Below are 17,928 nucleotides of genomic sequence, written 5' to 3'. Positions count from 1 at the left end.
TATCATGAGAGAGAAAGAAAAATGATATATTCTGAACATGTCACAATTCCAAACTTTCATTAGCATCCTAAAGGTAAATAAAAAGAGCCATAATAAAATAAGAAAAACAAAATACAACACACATCTTACTGTGACACTTCCACACACCTCAGCATTCCTGATAGGTCGCAATAAATGTCTGTTAATATTAGGGCTGCCACGATTAGTCAACTAGTCACGATTAGTCAACTTGTAAAATCGTCGACGACTGATTTAATACTCGACGCGTCGTTTGAAGCTTTGTAAGATCACAAAAGACGCAGGAATAAGTAGTAGAATTTAAGAGTGTAATAACGGACTGAAACAGAAGATGGCAGCACTGCATGTACAAGGATGCCAGGTGCCGTTAAACCCCGAAGAAGAAGAAGCTGTGCCCCAGAATTCATAGCGCGGCCCAGCGCAGTAGTCAACAATGGCGGCAGCTAGTTAGTTTTAATATTACTCTTATTATTCTTTTTGGGTCACAAAATAAAGTTTAACATATTTTCAGGTGAGAATGTAGCTGTGTAAACCTCAAATATCTGCTCAGTTTATCAAGACACCACATATTTTCAAAAGCGCTCTGACGTTTTCGGAGACGTGCGTTACCCACTAGCTCGATAGCTAGTGGGTAACATACGTCTCACCAGCTCGATAGTTAGCCGGGGTTCAAGGCTCATTAGAGCCTGTGAGAACACCGGACTCCCGGCAAATCGTTTTCAAACCCACCGCCGTCTTTCACTACTCAGGTTAAACATGTAATATAAGTCACTTAGAGAACTTAAAAATGTTATTGTTTGGCTTTTTTAGTATTTTATTTGTTCCTGAGTAAATCGGTTTGGCTGAGAAATAAAGTTATAGTTTTTACACAGCTGAATAAACGTCAAGCAAACAACTGATTATCAGAAGTGTGAGATGCTCGAGAATATACTCCGGTGTCTTGTTATATTTTAGATAGCAAGGAGCAGGCGGCTGAGTTTATTTAAACTTCACTGAAACAACCTGCAGATTTAATTAAAATTTAATAAACTATCATCTTGTCTTTATTTTTAGTTAGCACATACCATAAACACTTCAAACTGTAAGCTAATGAGTTAGTTATACAAGAGCAGATGCGTGCTGGTGCAATAAGCTGTACGTTTTACGTCCAATGGATGCATGATCTGATTAGTCGACTAATCGCAAAAATAATTGGTGACAAGTCGACTATCAAAATAATCGTTTGTGGCAGCCCTAGTTAATATCTTGAGTAACTTTCAACTAAGTGGCTTACAATGCCATGCCAAAAAAAAAAAAAGCCTCTACATGTTTCTCAAAAGATACCAGATATTTTAACAAGAACACAATATAGTACAAACTGAATCAAACTACTTTAAAGAAATAATTTGCTGGAAACATAAAGGAGTGTGTGAGGTGAAAAGGTGCATACTTGGGTGGTTTGAGGTCCCTGTGAATGAGAGCCTTTGGTTTCATGCCATGGAGATAGGCCACACCCTGGGAACACTGTAAACACCAGCTCATAGCATGGGAAGCAGTGTAATAGGGGAGGGGTTCAGCACCATGCAGTACTGTGGACAAGAAAACACAGTCTCAAACAGCATACCTTCAAACCAACTAGGCAAAGTGTGGGGTCCCTATAGTAATTATGACACTGTCATATGGACTGAAACACCCATGTGCATTTTCACTATAGCTTCTTTAAGAGTACTGACAAAAAGCTATTACTAGCCCTCAGTGTCCCAGCAGATGCACCTATGTTATAAATTTGAAACAGCCTGGTGTTATTTTCACAAGGAGAAGAGTGTTACATTAACAGCTTCCAAGACATAATTTAGTATTTTTGACACCAGGAGGAACAGAATACCTGTAAATAATGATCATTATTATACAATCATATTTAAAAATATAATTCATATTAATGTTTTTTTTTTTTTTAAATGACAGCAGCATGTTTAAAAATGCTGGAGAAATATCTTACAACTTACTAGGTTAATTTGAAATTCAATCGAGTATTACAAGACATCCCAGGAGTGTATATTAGTTCACCAATCAAAATAAAAATAAAAATGAGTGTTTGTCAACATAAAATTTCAGACTCATTGGGGATATTATCATTACTGATTATCAATAAAGGGTGACCCTTAATAAACATTCTGTCAACCAAAAATGTTCGCCAGAACAGCTAACAGATACAAGGCCTAAGCACACGAAGAAACATATATGCACATTAAATACCCACAATGACCCTCTAACAGCATATATATTTTTAAGAAAAAATTATAATATTAATGACATTAATTTTGAGTAACTGATATAAAATAATGTGTATTTTCTCATTCAACCATATACATGTGACCTGACTCTGTAGTAAGACTAAACTGCCTAGAGTCTCATTTGCAGTGGAAAAGAGGTTGAGGTTCAAACTCTAAATTTGTAGACATCCAAAAGCATTGTTTCAACAATATCTTATGACTGGATTTCAAAGTGTCAGAATATTTCACCATGTAATGTAATCACAACACAAACTGAGCTATCTGCAGCCTTGTTAGAAAAACTCACTTTATACTTCATTTTGTCCAAATTTATTCCGCAAAACTAATTTCAAGTCACACAGTCATTTTTACACTATCATGTCCACCATGATGCCATTGGTGTAAGCATATTTCCATCATCACAACAATTGCCAGCCAAAGTCAGAGACCAGGAATTCCATTTGCGCACAAACACACGCAATATCATCAAGAACAACAGGACTTTTCGATAGTTCTCAGCATTTGTTATATTTGCTTCACTGCCCGCAATGTCCCACAAAACTATGTCCAAAAATGTAGTTTATGAAAATGTATTATAAGCAAACCACTAAGAACAGCAAACTACTTTGTCCCAAAACCTCATTCAAGTAAACCTGATAGCTACAAGGGGAAAACCCCAAACTCACTGAAATTCAGCGAAATTTGCCCCATAACAATTCTGGCAAATTTTAAGTACAACTGAGCACAGAATATTTTATGAACATGATACAAATTAGTACTAACAGTGCCCTCCATAATGTTTAAGACACAAGTTTTTGACGTTTTGTCTCTGAATGCTACCCAAAATGAATTATATATAAAACAGTTGTGACTGAAGTGGAGACAGCTTTAATTCAATTTTTTTAAAACAAAAAAATGGCATCCTTCTTGAGTTATCACATTCACAAGATTTTCAAAAACTTGACCTCTGACCTTGACCTTTTAGTTGAGGTCAGAGATTTAAATTTGTCCCCCTTTTGCAGAGGAAAAGCCCTCACCTGGCCAGGAAACTGGCCCTCACCTGGCCAGCTGGGCCAGGTGAGGGCTGCTCCCCTCTTATTTCATGATATTTCATTTCTGAAGTGTTGAATTTGCTTTTCATGGTTTGAAAGTTAGGGGGAAAGAGATTTCGCAAGAAAGGGAGGCCATCATTAGGCGGAAAAATTCAAATAAACCTGCACCTATCTGACATCCAGTAATCCCAGACTCTGCTGCTACATGACAACAAATTGCTTATAAAAGCACTCATGGTAAACATAAGAAACAACAAGCCTAGATATACATAGGATAAGTCTTTTAACTTATTTGAAAATAAGGCTGTAAGAAATATATGTATGTAATTTATTTGCAGAAGGTTCAAATACTCAATTTTCATTCTTACTGAAAATGTTAATTTAACTGTCTTAACTGTACGCACACAAATTATTTTATTACTGATCAATTTTATACCCCACCAGTTCCCAGGTTTATCTGAATATTTAGGTATGTGCATGTAAGGGCTGCATGTCGCTGTGCAAACATGGACTTCTAACGAATCAGAAAAGTGGCTGAACATGCAAACAACTGGAGGATCAACTCAACAGGGCTGTGTCTGTCTAAAGCAGTGTTCATTACTAGCAAAGCAAAATAAATGGTGTAACATGTAACACAACCATAGTGTTTTCTATTAAAACATATTGACTCACCATTATATAATGATCCACCTTCTGCATATTCCATCACAAGGCAAACCTGCGGTGGAAAGAACACCATCAAAAACTCAAAATCAACCAAATAGACCAAATAGTCATTGTTATCCTAGTGAACTTACTGGACTATTGCAAGAGCCATACAGTTTCACAATGTTGGGGTGATTCACACGTGAAAGTTGTCTGAGCTGGAGATGAAAAGGAAAGGTTACACACACAGGCAGGCTGTTGAAATAATCTTGAGAATATTTCAATAACGAAAAAATACCTCAACAATAAAGGCTTTCCTCTCTGATTCACTCTCAATAGTCTTGATTGCAACATCTTTTCCTTTCCATTTTGCTTTGCAGACGACCCCAAAAGCTCCTCTCCCCACCACCTGAGAACAGGTAGTTAGCATCAAAGTTACACTCACTAGGTAAGAGCTTCATCGAGCTGACACTAACTGTTGTCATGCGCTAGTGACACGAAAAACAGCAAAAATAATCCCAAGTTACCTCCTCAACTTCAATGTCCTCATAATTGATTTCTTCAAAGGGATACCCAGGTGGTGTTTCAAGCATTTCCGCTGGTGGTAACGATAGAGACATTACTAGCTTAGGTCAGCTAGTAACTTACTATGAAAACGAGCAAACAACACATAGGTAAAAAGCTCAATATTAATAAATAATAAATAAATCAGCACAAGGATACTTAGATAGGTTTCAAGACATCAATTGCAATTACGCAGTCGTATTTTTTTTATTTTTTTTTACCGTAACTGCGTAATTATGACTGATGCCGTAAGGAGACATGGCTACTCAATAAAACAAACACGTTACAGCCTTCAAAAATGGCAAATTGTCATTCTTTGGCCGGCTGTCAAGCACCGAAAAACGGATCGGCGTTTGCCTACCTACTGTCAGTTCCCTTGATGCAGTCAAGGCTAACCGCATAGCATAACTAGCTCAGTTATGCAGCTGCTACGAAAAACTACTGGAGAAAATAAGTGTTTAAAGTTAGCTTTTTGCATAATTAAAGATCTGGGACGACAGAATAAGACTACACCATTCCTCACCAGAGTCTGACACTGTCACAACACAACCTTAAAAAAGACAAGCAATTCGAGGCCTGTTAAAATAGCAGCTTACGTTAGCTGGCTGGCCCGGTTGGTAACGCTAGCTACCAGGACTTTCTTAGCTTCAACAATCCAACTCTTCGTAGATGACTTGTCACCAGTGCCGGTTATGTGGACATGGGGATATTTTCTACTATTCATGTAAAAAAAAACCTGGAATAACGTCCATTTTTATAAAAACTGTTTTGTCTATCCACTTGACAAACAAGCATAACTTTTTGACAACTTGTGTAGCTGGCTTGCTAGGAATGTATTTTGATTCTTCGCAGGGGAGAGGGGGAGCTCCACCAGGAAGTGTGTGCGTATTGTAATTCTGTCCCCCGAAACCCAAAAAAGGTACGGAAGCGTAATGCATTAGCTTCAGAAAATGAAGCATTTTTTCCCCCGTAAATGACATAATTAGTTCGGATATAACACACAAAGAAAAAGTAAGAAATTTGTTTTCGTGTGGAATATTTCTTTGTTGTAAAGATGTTTCTAGAACAAGTCCTAAACTAGGTCTCAGGACAAAGACAGTTGTTTGGTTGTTTAGTTTGTTTGAAAAATTATTATTTCAGTTATTTTCTGAAAATTTCCGATACTTAATATTATAAATAAAAATGTTGAAGCAGTAAAAATACTTCTATGCCATTTTACAGATTAGAATTTAAATTTACTTCCAAGATAACATATATTTTGTATTTGTCCTTAGTGTAAGGTACCAATCAATATAAAAAATAAAAATAAAAAAGAATGTTTTCATTAAAAACATGTAAATGTAATAATGTGTCTTGCACATGTCGTCAATCTTGCATGAAAGCAAAAAATTCCGTTTATCTAAGCAGAATATTGACTCAACATCTGTACAGTCTTTTATTTTTAGGGCTGGCAGAATATAAGATTAAATACATCTTGTTTTCTTACATTTACCTGCTGTGATCCAGGGCAGCTCATTTCCTCCCTTCTGTTTGGTATTTCTGTGAAATTCCCTCTGTCTATCACTTATCCCAGCTTACTCGTACAAAAGAAAAAAAAAATATAAATACTGCAATTCAGAAAAGGAACATTAGTAATGAACAATGATAATACAGAAGCTTAAGTGCAGCTTTTATCACTTATACATCATAATCTTGGGCTTATACAGGATTCTGCATTCTTCATGGAAAGCAAGTGAGAGGTTCAAAGTTCAGCTGTGAATTTAACAGGCTGTTGTTTAAAACTTGAAATATATAAGCAGGTCTATATCAGGGTTATATCATTATATCATCGTTTTCACCTCCCCTTTCATAAGGATGTTCCAGTGTATCCTATGCTAAAGGAAGCAAAAAGAAATCATTGAAGCTCTTTCTGTTAGTATTTGGAGAATTGGAAGACCTATTAAGTTTAGAAACCTTACTAAGTAAATCGGGCTATTGGAACACACCCTTGGTGTCTGTTCTAAGCTTTATTTAAGAAATAGAAAAACTCCTGTCTGAAATTGTTCATCTGCTATTTGTATGAGAAAAGCCTGATAGCTGTGGGTGTATTTGATTTCTTATATCACTCTGTTTTACAACAGAGAGAGAGGAGTCTTCCAGTACTGATGCCTTTTGTTCCATAAAGATTTTATAAAGTGGGTGATCAGCGTTATTCAGGATGGCTTCTAATGTCTTTAATGTGCATCCTTCCCCAGCATCTCCAGTCTGGCACCAATTACAAAGCCAGCTTTTCTCACTAGTTTGTCCAGTCTCCTTGCATCCTTGTTACTCATGCTGCCTCCCCAGTAGACTGCAGCATAGAACAGGACAATTGCCACCATAGACTGATAGAACATCTTTAATATTTTACTGCAGATCAAGAGATTTTAGTTTTCTTAACAAAAAGAGGTAACTTTGCCACTTTTTGTATAGGTTGGTATTCAGGGACGCATTTAGATTGTTATCTAGGTGTTTTCTAGATATTTGTATTTTGTTACCATCTCTATGTCCATCCCACAAACTTTCACAGGCTGAAGAGGGGGTGTTATGGCCCGTCTAGGCACGGCCAGACCACAACATAAAGGGTGATCCATCCCCGTCCAACCCCAAGCAGCACGTCACACACTTAATATTTTGTGACAGTGATTTATTTACAATAAGTGCAGTTAAACAAAGGAAGGGAGCATATCATAACTTCAGGGTGAACCCAAGGCCAAAACAACAAACAAAAGGTAGGCTATCTCAGGAATAAACACAACTTACCTACTCAAAGGAACTAAACCAAACGACAATCACTTTCCTCCCTGCCTAACAAAAACAGGAGAAAACTGATCAAACAAAAAGGCGGTCCACCCCTACATGCTCTTACATTAACCAACATGGTAACATCGTGACACAGTGAACGGTCTGCCGGTTGGGTTGGGCCGAGGATGAATGAAGTGGCAGTCGCCGGCGGTCTCTTCATATCCGCTGCCTCCCGGTCCTCAGCCAATCGGTGTGAGCCATCCACCCTGGATGCACCAATCCCAGAGGAGCACCTGGACACTCAAATTTACATATGATTACGATCAGTCGTAACAGGGGGTCTGGGAGTCTTGAGAAATCTACTCTCATTTCCTTTGCCTTATAGTTGTTCAATATGAGGTAGTTTTTGTGACTCCAGTCACTGAAGGCTTTTACAATATTCCCATATTAAGATTCTGGTCTATTCCTGATACACGCTACAATGGCAGTGTCGTCCAAGCATTTCTATTTCTGCTGTATACAATGAAAAGGAATTGAGCCAGTCCCCTGTCAAGCCCCCGTGCTGCTGATTAATTTCCTAGAAACACAGTTCCCCAACCTGACAAACTGTGTCCTTTCTGTCAGGTAGTTTGCGATCCAGGAAACAAAGGAGGAATCATGGTGAGCTTGTCTTTGAGTATATTTGATTGAATGGTATTGAAACCACTTAAAAAAAATCAAAGAACAAAACTCTCACATAAGGGCCAGATTCCTCCAGATGAGTTAGGGCTCGGTGACACCTGTAAAGGACAGTCTCGGTGTAAAATCATTTGTTCCAAGATCTTCATCATGTGCCATTGGACCATGGAGGAGAGCAAAGTTATAACATGCACAGAGCTGTAGTGAAACTGAGTGTTAAAGACAATGAAAAGCCTCACTGCAGCCACTGTCAGTGCTTTTGATGCTTTATTTTGTGATCTTTGGTGTTTTTCACTGTTCCATCTTTCCCAGAGAGCTCCGTTATTCCGTTATAACCAATCAACATTAGGCAGTCCATACGTTATCTGCTTCCAGCAACGCGCAGCTATAGGATCTTGATGGATTGAAGAGAAAACCCCTCTCCCTCCTCTGTCCAAATGAAAACTGTATGGTAAAGGTGGGTGGATCGGTCCAAATGTCAATAGTATCAATACCAATGGTGGTACTGATATCAGATCGATATTAGCAATATAGGATCAATATTTTTTTCTGTCCTCCAAGTTCAGTATTTGGCCCAACTAAATTAATTTGTTATTTGGAAATGAGAAGAATATGCATAATGAAAAATATCTGAACCTGTTTGTTTTGACTACACGTCTATTTTTTTCCCCAGCCTATATCACATTTAAACAACACATGCTGACCCAAAGTGCTTTAACAATAGGCACAGTTACATTCCAGGTCTCCAAAAAACCCAGTTTCAAAATGCATGAATAGCTGAAAGGTGTGTCTTGTTGTGTTAACTAATTACTACGGAAAGCAAAAATCGCAATGCTCTCACCTACATAAGTTGCCCTTAGAAATTAAAAAAATATCAGTATCAGTATTGGTATTGCCAATACTGATACTGATATTTATTGGGTATTGGATCAATGCCCAAATTTGCAGTATCACACAGCACTGCTGCATGCTGACAGACACATTTGCAGGACTATAAAACCACTTTACTATCTACAGCTCTAGCACTCAGCATCAGCTAGGAGCGTGTGCACTTGGACCACTTGTTTTTTACCAAACACAAAATAAAATATGGTATATGCTGTAGTTTATAGTTATAAAAAATAGACTAGTTGACTCTTCTACTGTTTTCTAGGGACCCTGTCAGTCATGGGCCCTTAGAATCATCAACACTTTTCTCCCCCTATGGTGCTCCTCTTCTCATTTACCATTAAAATCTTGAAGAAGTCCACATTCTTCAAGAAGAAAATAAATTAAACCTGTCATTTCATTTCTTTTCTTTTACTATTTTATACTATTTGTAACATTCTTTAATGTCTCTGTAATTTTGTCTTTTGTTTTGGGGTTAGTACTGTTGTCTCATAGCAAGAAGGTTCGTCTACAGGGAGTGCAGAATTATTAGGCTGAAAGACGACCACCACTGAACAAGACACACAAGCTGAAACATCAAGACTGGGCCAAGAAATATCTCAAGACTGATTTTTCTAAGGTTTTATGGACTGATTAAATGAGAGTGAGCCTTGATGGACCAGATGGATGGGCCCGTGGCTGGATTGGTAAAGGGCAGAGAGCTCCAGTCCGACTCAGACGCCAGCAAGGTGGAGGTGGAGTACTGGTGTGGGCTGGTATCATCAAAGATGAGCTTGTGGTTGTGGGGCCTTTTCGGGTTGAGGATAGAGTCAAGCTCAACTCCCAGTCCTACTGCCAGTTTCTGGAAGACACCTTCTTCAAGCAGTGGTACAGGAAGAAGTCTGCATCCTTCAAGAAAAACATGATTTTCATGCAGGACAATGCTCCATCACACGTGTCCAAGTACTCCACAGCGTGGCTGGCAAGAAAGGGTATAAAAGAAGAAAAACTAATGACATGGCCACCTTGTTCACCTGATCTGAACCCCATTGAGAACCTGTGGTCCATCATCAAATGTGAGATTTACAAGGAAGGAAAACAGTACACCTCTCTGAACAGTGTCAGGGAGGCTGTGGTTGCTGCTGCACGCAATGTTGATGGTGAACAGATCAAAACACTGACAGAATCCATGGATGGCAGGCTTTTGAGTGTCCTTGCAAAGAAAGGTGGCTATATTGGTCGCTGATTTGTTTTTGTTTTGTTTTTGAATGTCAGAAATGTATATTTGTGAATGTGGAGATGTTATATTGGTTTCACTGGTAAAAATAAATAATTGAAATGGGTATATATTTGTTTTTTGTTAAGTTGCCTAATAATTATGCACAGTAATAGTCACCTGCACACACAGATATCCCACTAAAATAGCTAAAACTAAAAACAAACTAAAAACTACTTCCAAAAACATTCAGCTTTGATATTAATGAGTTTTTTGGGTTCATTGAGAACATGGTTGTTGTTCAATAATAAAATTATTCCTCAAAAATACAACTTGCCTAATAATTCTGCACTCCCTGTAATAGTTGCCATAAACTCACCCAGAATTTCTGAAAAGCTATTGAACAAATACTGTGATTGTATTTTGCTCACAATTGTCTGCAAAACTAAATATCTGAATACTTTTTGCCAGTGTTTGCTTGGATTTTGATGCAACTTTGTGTCAAATAGAGTGTTTTAGTTTAAAGTATCTTTGCTAGCTTCTACAGGGAGTGCAGAATTATTAGGCATGTTTTTCTTGAAGGATGCAGACTTCTTCCTGTACCACTGCTTGAAGAAGGTGTCTTCCAGAAACTGGCAGTAGGACTGGGAGTTGAGCTTGACTCCATCCTCAACCCGAAAAGGCCCCACAAGCTCATCTTTGATTATACCAGCCCAAACCAGTACTCCACCTCCACCTTGCTGGCGTCTGAGTCGGACTGGAGCTCTCTGCCCTTTACCAATCCGGCCACGGGCCCATCCATCTGGTCCATCAAGACTCACTCTCATTTCATCAGTCCATAAAACCTTAGAAAAATCAGTCTTGAGATATTTCTTGGCCCAGTCTTGATGTTTCAGCTTGTGTGTCTTGTTCAGTGGTGGTCGTCTTTCAGCCTTTCTTACCTTGGCCATGTCTCTGAGTATTGCACACCTTGTGCTTTTGGGCACTCCAGTGATGTTGCAGCTCTGAAATATGGCCAAACTGGTGGCAAGTGGCATCTTGGCAGCTGCACGCTTGACTTTTCTCAGTTCATGGGCAGTTATTTTGCAACCCTGTTGACTATTTTGAATGAAACGCTTGATTGTTCGATGATCACGCTTCAGAAGCTTTGCAATTTTGAGACTGCTGCATCCCTCTGCAAGATATCTCACTATTTTTGACTTTTCTGAGCCTGTCAAGTCCTTCTTTTGACCCATTTTGCCAAAGGAAAGGACGTTGCCTAATAATTATGCACACCTGATATAGGGTGTTGATGTCATTAGACCACACCCCTTCTCATTACAGAGATGCACATCACCTAATATGCTTAATTGGTAGTAGGCTTTCGAGCCTATACAGCTTGGAGTAAGACAACATGCATGAAGAGGATGATGTGGACAAAATACTCATTTGCCTAATAATTCTGCACTCCCTGTATCTACAGATGCAGATTCTGCTGATCGTTGATGCAACAATTTAGCAAATTTAGCAGTAAGACCCTCCTTGATAAGGAAAATAACACTTACATAATGTCAAAATTACATTTTTGAGGAGGGACGTTATATAAACACAGCATTTGATGAATGTTAATTACATGCTCTACACACAGGGAGTAATAAAGCATGTTCCCAATGGAGGCTTTCCAAACCACTAAGCAAGCACAACTCATACTAATGAGCATGAACTAATTTGTTGTGATATTGAACAGAGGGTTGTTAATAGCAGGAGCCATCCCTCTAGCCTGAAATAATTATTCTAATCACTCATTTCAAAGGTGATTAGAATGGTCTCACCTGGAAGGTTTCTTTTTAGACCTACCTCAATAGACATATGGTTTGAGAGCACAGTCAAAATTTCGGTGCATGTTGCCTAAAATCTTTTCAAGAGTGATTCCTCCACAACTTCTGCGCAGGAGACTTGTGTTGTTTACAAAAGATATGTCCTTGAATTCATGTGTCATCATCCAGCAGCATCACAATAGAAGTTGAGTAGTCCCTTGCAATGTCAAAGTTTCATGTAGTAGCTAGGGATGGTATTTACTGAGATTTTTAAAAGGACAATTGATCTGTCTTCAGGGCTGGATGATTAATTTAAAAATCCTTGACATTAAATTCACAAGGCTCATACTTACAAGCAACCTTCAGTTCCCTAAGATGTGCTAGGTTTCTTGATACATTTCTCTCTGGTCTCTATACTCCGGGGAAAGAGCTTCTCCAGTTATCTAATGACATCCTGATGGCGGGAGTGATATGGAAAAAATTATTTTCACCTCAGTGAAGCTTTTAAGCTGTGCATGTGCACCCGCCTATATCAGAGAGCCACTGTGGCCCTATTTTATCAGCATCAGTGCTGCATGAGGTGTGTTGATAAAATTTTGGGATTCCACCAATAATAATCCAAAATTACAACTGATCTAAATTTGGCAAATTTTGAACTACATGACTGCATGTTGCATCCATGCCTGAAGAAAGAAGTATATTCTTACCAGCAAAGAATCAAGATTTTGTGTTATAAATGGTGATATCCACTCTTTAAACTACATTTTTACGTCCCAAATAAAGCAAAGTGGACTGGCACCTCAGATAGCACTTTTCGTACTCCATCTGAACACTAAGAACCTTTTACTGCTAGCCACATGTACCCATTTATACAATAGTTTGTCTACACACACACACACACACACAGTGACATGCAAGTCAACACAACACAACACAACACAACACAACAAAGCAACAATCAGCCTTCAACAAGATAGCAGCAGAGTAGGCCTGTAACAAGGAAGAGAAGAACAATTATCTGGGGTCCACCCTACTATAAGCAGTGTTGGGTAAGTTACTTTAAATTAGTAACTTAGTTACTGAAGGAAACGGTTTCCAAGGCCTAATCTGTGGATCGACTTCCTTCGAGGCGTGGACGTCTATCAGCAGAGAATGTACCTTCACCTATCAGCAGAGAATGTCCCTTAGTCTGTAACACAGTCAAATATATTCTCAAGCAATATTCAAGCATGCCATTCAGCGTGTTAGTACGAGCTCGGGAGCAGCTTGGGAGAACAAGAAAACAGAGACTGCTTTAGATTGTCTTCCCAAAGTGACTCAACTTTATTCACAAGTACAACAGTTTATATAGAGGGTAAAATTCATGAGACAGCAGATTATCAGTTTAAACCAGTACAGACCAAGATAAGGCAGCGTCTTCCTGCCCTTGGGTGAAGAAGCATCCTTTGTGTAGTGTATCAGTTCAGCTACAATTGTGATTATCTCAGCGACATATTTTCAAGGCACAAAACAAAGAGTTCTTTCATTAGTGAAATCTGAAACAAACCATTTGGCCTTCAACAGGCGTCTAAAAGATTAAGAAACTAATGTAGCTGAGGGAGTGATCTCTGTGGTATTTCAACCTTGTACCAGCCTGTGATTCTCACACATCAATTCTTGGGTCAAAGAGAAAAATAACTAAAACAAAGGGGCCTTATTGAATGACAGAGTTTTCCTGCATAATGTCACTATAAAACAATATCCAGTAAATGCTACCATGGTACTAAAATACCTAACAGTTCCCCTCTTTTATTATTTTTAAAAATAATAACTCAAATAGAAAGGAAAAATCACAAATGTAATAACATAATATAAAAAGCAAATCATAAAATGTAATAGTTCACAACCTAATGTTCAATATACACATCAGGAACATCATTGGTAACATCTGGCACATCCTCAGGATCAATTTGTGCTAATTGCAAATACATTGAAGTAGCTGTACTAGTAGCTATATGGGTTATCATTGAAAATGTGGCTTGCAGAAATGTGAACAGGGTTGCACTTTACAATACGAAATAGTAAATAAAAATCCTAAGGTTAATGCAGTAGATATGATTAATAACCTAAATATATAAAAAAGACAGTTCTTTAGTCGTCTTCTGGCCTGGTCCCAGGTTCGAGAGACACCGTATAAGCGTCGTGTGATGACAATGGGCATTTCATTTTCTCCATTATCAGGATGAAACGAGTCTATCTTTATCAGGTTAGACATTGTGTGGTACTCTAGGCTTTCTGTTCCTGCTGGATGTTCGAGTACCTTGTTGTTGTTCTTTCAGGCGTTGTGTGTTAATCAGTGATTGTGTGTGTGTAGGTGGATTGGATCCGGGCGTTGGCTCGCCTGAGTCGTCATCTACTTGATCCGACGCCTTAGGTGGTTTGGTGGGGCTGGTCTTAACCCTGCTGGCATGAATCCACTGAGGTTGTCCATCTGTTAGGATGCTGGTTCTCGTCACTGCAAGTACAGTCTGGGGGCTGGAACACGCGGCCTCCCCGAGTGCCCTTGGTTTTAGCGACTTTACCAACACCGCATCTCCTGGTTTCCACGGATGGGTTGGATCTATGGAAGGGAGAGGCTGAGAGAGACAAACTTTCTGATAGTTATTATTCAGTGTTTCTACCAGGTTATGAACATAGTCAGACAATGCAGTGTCTATGTCCCCTTCCAATAGCGGTGCCCCTCTGGAGGCTGACCATGGTGTTGGAAACGGTCTTCCCATGATTATTTCAAATGGAGATAATTTGGTTGCTGCGGATGGAGTCATTCTAATCTCGCAGAGGATTTGAGGAAGTAGTTTGATCCAGGTCATTCCTGTTTCTATCATTGCTTTAGTCAGGCGATTTTTTTATGGTCCTATTCATTCTTTCTACAACTCCTGAACTCTGAGGATGGTATGGCACATGATATTTCCAGTCTATTGCTAGAGTTTTAGCACACTTTTGAATTACTTCTGATGTGAATGAAGGTCCTCTATCACTGTTAATTTGGTGAGGTATTCCAAATCTGGGTATTATTTCATTGCATTCTATCATATATTTTTTACAGGACTTTTTAATCAGCCTACTTTCCTTATCACAAATAGTATTTAACATTTCTACTGACCTGTTTTCTGGCGATAATCGTTCAGGATAGGGCTCCGGAAATACATTAGGATGCATTAAAGTTATAGTTCTTAAGTTCGAGACGAAATCAGTCACGTAAGCACTTCCGCATGTTCTGGATACGTAATCATGGAAGTCTTCATTGATTCGCGAGCGTGGGTTAAACGTAACCGGAAGTGGGAGTCGTACTGAGCCGCTATTTGTGATTTTATATTTTATTTTTTTCGGTTTTACAGTTAATTTTGATTTTTTATCGGACCCGTCTAAGGTCTTTGAATTATTCTGACCCATGGTCAGTGATTTCCAGAGGGGTTTAGACGCTTGAAGGATTTAAGTTAGTTTTTATTTTTGCTGTGGCACACCTGAGGTTACTTGATTTTTTGCTAGCAATTTTATCTTTTTAGTGAGCAACTTCTCACTTTTTAACGAGCAACTTCTCGTTTTATGACCCCAGGCAACTTCCTGTGTCCTTTCTGCTGGTGAGCAACTTCTTAGTTTATGACAGCAGGCAACTTCCTGTGTCCTTTCTGCTTTTATTTACAAAACAACAGGCAACTTCCTGTGTTTCTATGTGGGCCACTAAAGAAGGCTCCTCAGCGTATCCCACTTGTTACTATGTGGGCCACTGAAGAAGGCCTCGTCAGCGTATCCCGTTTCTATGTGGATCACTGAGAAAGGCATAACACAGTCTTATAAAATAAAAGACGAGTGCCTACCTTCGTCAGGATCCCACTTCTGACACCAAAATTGAAGGAAACGGTTTCCAAGGCCTAATCCGTGGATCGACTTCCTTCGAGGCGTGGACGTCTATCAGCAGAGAATGTACCTTCACCTATCAGCAGAGAATGTCCCTTAGTCTGTAACACAGTCAAATATATTCTCAAGCAATATTCAAGCATGCCATTCAGCGTGTTAGTACGAGCTCGGGAGCAGCTTGGGAGAACAAGAAAACAGAGACTGCTTTAGATTGTCTTCCCAAAGTGACTCAACTTTATTCACAAGTACAACAGTTTATATAGAGGGTAAAATTCATGAGACAGCAGATTATCAGTTTAAACCAGTACAGACCAAGATAAGGCAGCGTCTTCCTGCCCTTGGGTGAAGAAGCATCCTTTGTGTAGTTTATCAGTTCAGCTACAATTGTGATTATCTCAGCGACATATTTTCAAGGCACAAAACAAAGAGTTCTTTCATTAGTGAAATCTGAAACAAACCATTTGGCCTTCAACAGGCGTCTAAAAGATTAAGAAACTAATGTAGCTGAGGGAGTGATCTCTGTGGTATTTCAACCTTGTACCAGCCTGTGATTCTCACACATCAATTCTTGGGTCAAAGAGAAAAATAACTAAAACAAAGGGGCCTTATTGAATGACAGAGTTTTCCTGCATAATGTCACTATAAAACAATATCCAGTAAATGCTACCATGGTACTAAAATACCTAACAGTTACATTACTAGTTACTTTTATCAAAAGTAACTCAGTTACTTCAAGTTACTCGTTAGTTTCAAAGTAACTAGTTACTAGGGAAAGTAACTTTGGTTTTACTCAGAATTCTCTTGTTAATGTGTTGCTTCTGTAATTGGATACCCAGCAAGATTGCCAGTCTTCTAGCTTGCTTACTTGCCACAAGTGCACTGTGCCACCTACCAATAGAAAGGAAAAAAATAATGTGCATATTTCCACGAGAGAAATCCCACACCTGGACCGTCGTTGACCGCTGCCATGATTCTAGCCTACGTCACAGCGTCATGTGCGCTTTTTACATCCAACACCAAAACTGCAGTTGTGGTCCTTTGATTGTACTCAGAACTCGGAAATTCTGCCTTCTGAATAGGAAGATGTAGGTAACACCAGACTGCAGATGAGCTGCATACAGAGCTGGACTGGGACAAAAAATCGTCCCGGGCATTTTGACTAGAGACCGGCCCGCCATTATAGGAAAAATCATAAAGCCTTTGAATGAAAAAAAAAAAACGCTATTGTGACAGTGATGTTCACTGTCTTGATGGTATATATGTATCAATCTATCAATTGTTTGTTGTAAGATTTAGATAATTATTTAATAAAAGCTAGACATTTTAAATGAGAATAAGAAAGAAAAGTATTTCTTTGTGCCCCCTTTCCCTGTTAATGCCCTACCTGGCCCTCCTGGCAAAACTTTGCTAGACCTGCCTCCGCACAGTTACCAGCTGTCAGCTACGTTAAAAAAAAGGATGCTGGTGTTATTTGTCTCTCATAAACAGTTCATAACTTCCCTTCAACTCATTAATGTCAGGTAAAAGGTAAACCAGTTTTTCCATCACCTGTTGAGCTCTGATGATTCAGTAAGGACATCTCCAGGTTTCATCTTCATGTTTCCCTCTCACCACATATCCAAACCGACATCATGAGCAGCAGCTTTTACAGCTGTGGCTCCAGCAAACACCAGCTGATACTAGAAATTAATATTAAATAAATTCTAACAACAGCTGATCAAGCTTAAACGTGCAGCTGTTGTTTAGTGCGACATCCGCTGGTTTCTTCTTTCTGGCGCGAAGTGGGCGATAAACAAATAAGAGAGAAAAGCCGATCAGCTGATCATTGATCAGTTTCATGATTGAAGTAGAAACGAGAGAGGGAGGGGGAGAGAATGAGAGAAGAAGAAACAGCTGCAGTGTAAAGACAGAATAACTCCAGCTTTGTGTCTTTTTCAACAAAATAAAACTAGTACCGGTACCGAAAAAAATAAAATTTATTCATAACACACGTGAAAAGACCAAGGAAAACCGAGGAAACGATAAAAACGATAACAAAATAACGCTAAAAAACCCTGAAAACTATACATTTCACACCTGAGCCTCAACTCTCGCGGCCCGGTACCAAACGACTCAATAACAATAATAATGTAGTTACTGTAACGCGTTACTTAATAACGCGTTAGTCCCAACACTGACTA

At 39.0% G+C, this 17,928-nt stretch overlaps 1 protein-coding gene across 3 annotated transcripts in view; it reads right to left on the bottom strand.

Annotated features, from left to right (window-relative positions):
* map3k7 (mitogen-activated protein kinase kinase kinase 7) overlaps positions 1-5,387 on the bottom strand; it is a 28,341-nt gene extending 22,954 nt beyond the window's left edge. For 2 of the 3 annotated variants that reach the window (XM_085371948.1, XM_085371946.1), the window contains exons 1-6: positions 5,128-5,387; positions 4,495-4,614; positions 4,266-4,376; positions 4,120-4,185; positions 3,995-4,040; positions 1,448-1,586 (exon numbers count right to left, since the gene is read on the bottom strand). In XM_085371948.1, the coding sequence (XP_085228074.1) occupies positions 1,448-1,586; positions 3,995-4,040; positions 4,120-4,185; positions 4,266-4,376; positions 4,495-4,587 (455 nt within the window). In that variant the 5' untranslated portion in view covers positions 4,588-4,614; positions 5,128-5,387. The remainder of the gene's footprint in view (positions 1-1,447; positions 1,587-3,994; positions 4,041-4,119; positions 4,186-4,265; positions 4,377-4,494; positions 4,615-5,127) is intronic. The other variant, XM_085371947.1, reaches the window with a different exon arrangement.
* Positions 5,388-17,928: the final 12,541 nt, after the last annotated feature.

The sequence above is a fragment of the Diplotaxodon limnothrissa genome, linkage group LG15 (genome assembly GCF_057381915.1).
Source record: "Diplotaxodon limnothrissa isolate DT_005_m linkage group LG15, D_limnothrissa_male_GT1.1, whole genome shotgun sequence".
NCBI lineage: Eukaryota > Metazoa > Chordata > Actinopteri > Cichliformes > Cichlidae > Diplotaxodon > Diplotaxodon limnothrissa.
This window is presented reverse-complemented; position numbering and strand designations above follow the sequence as displayed.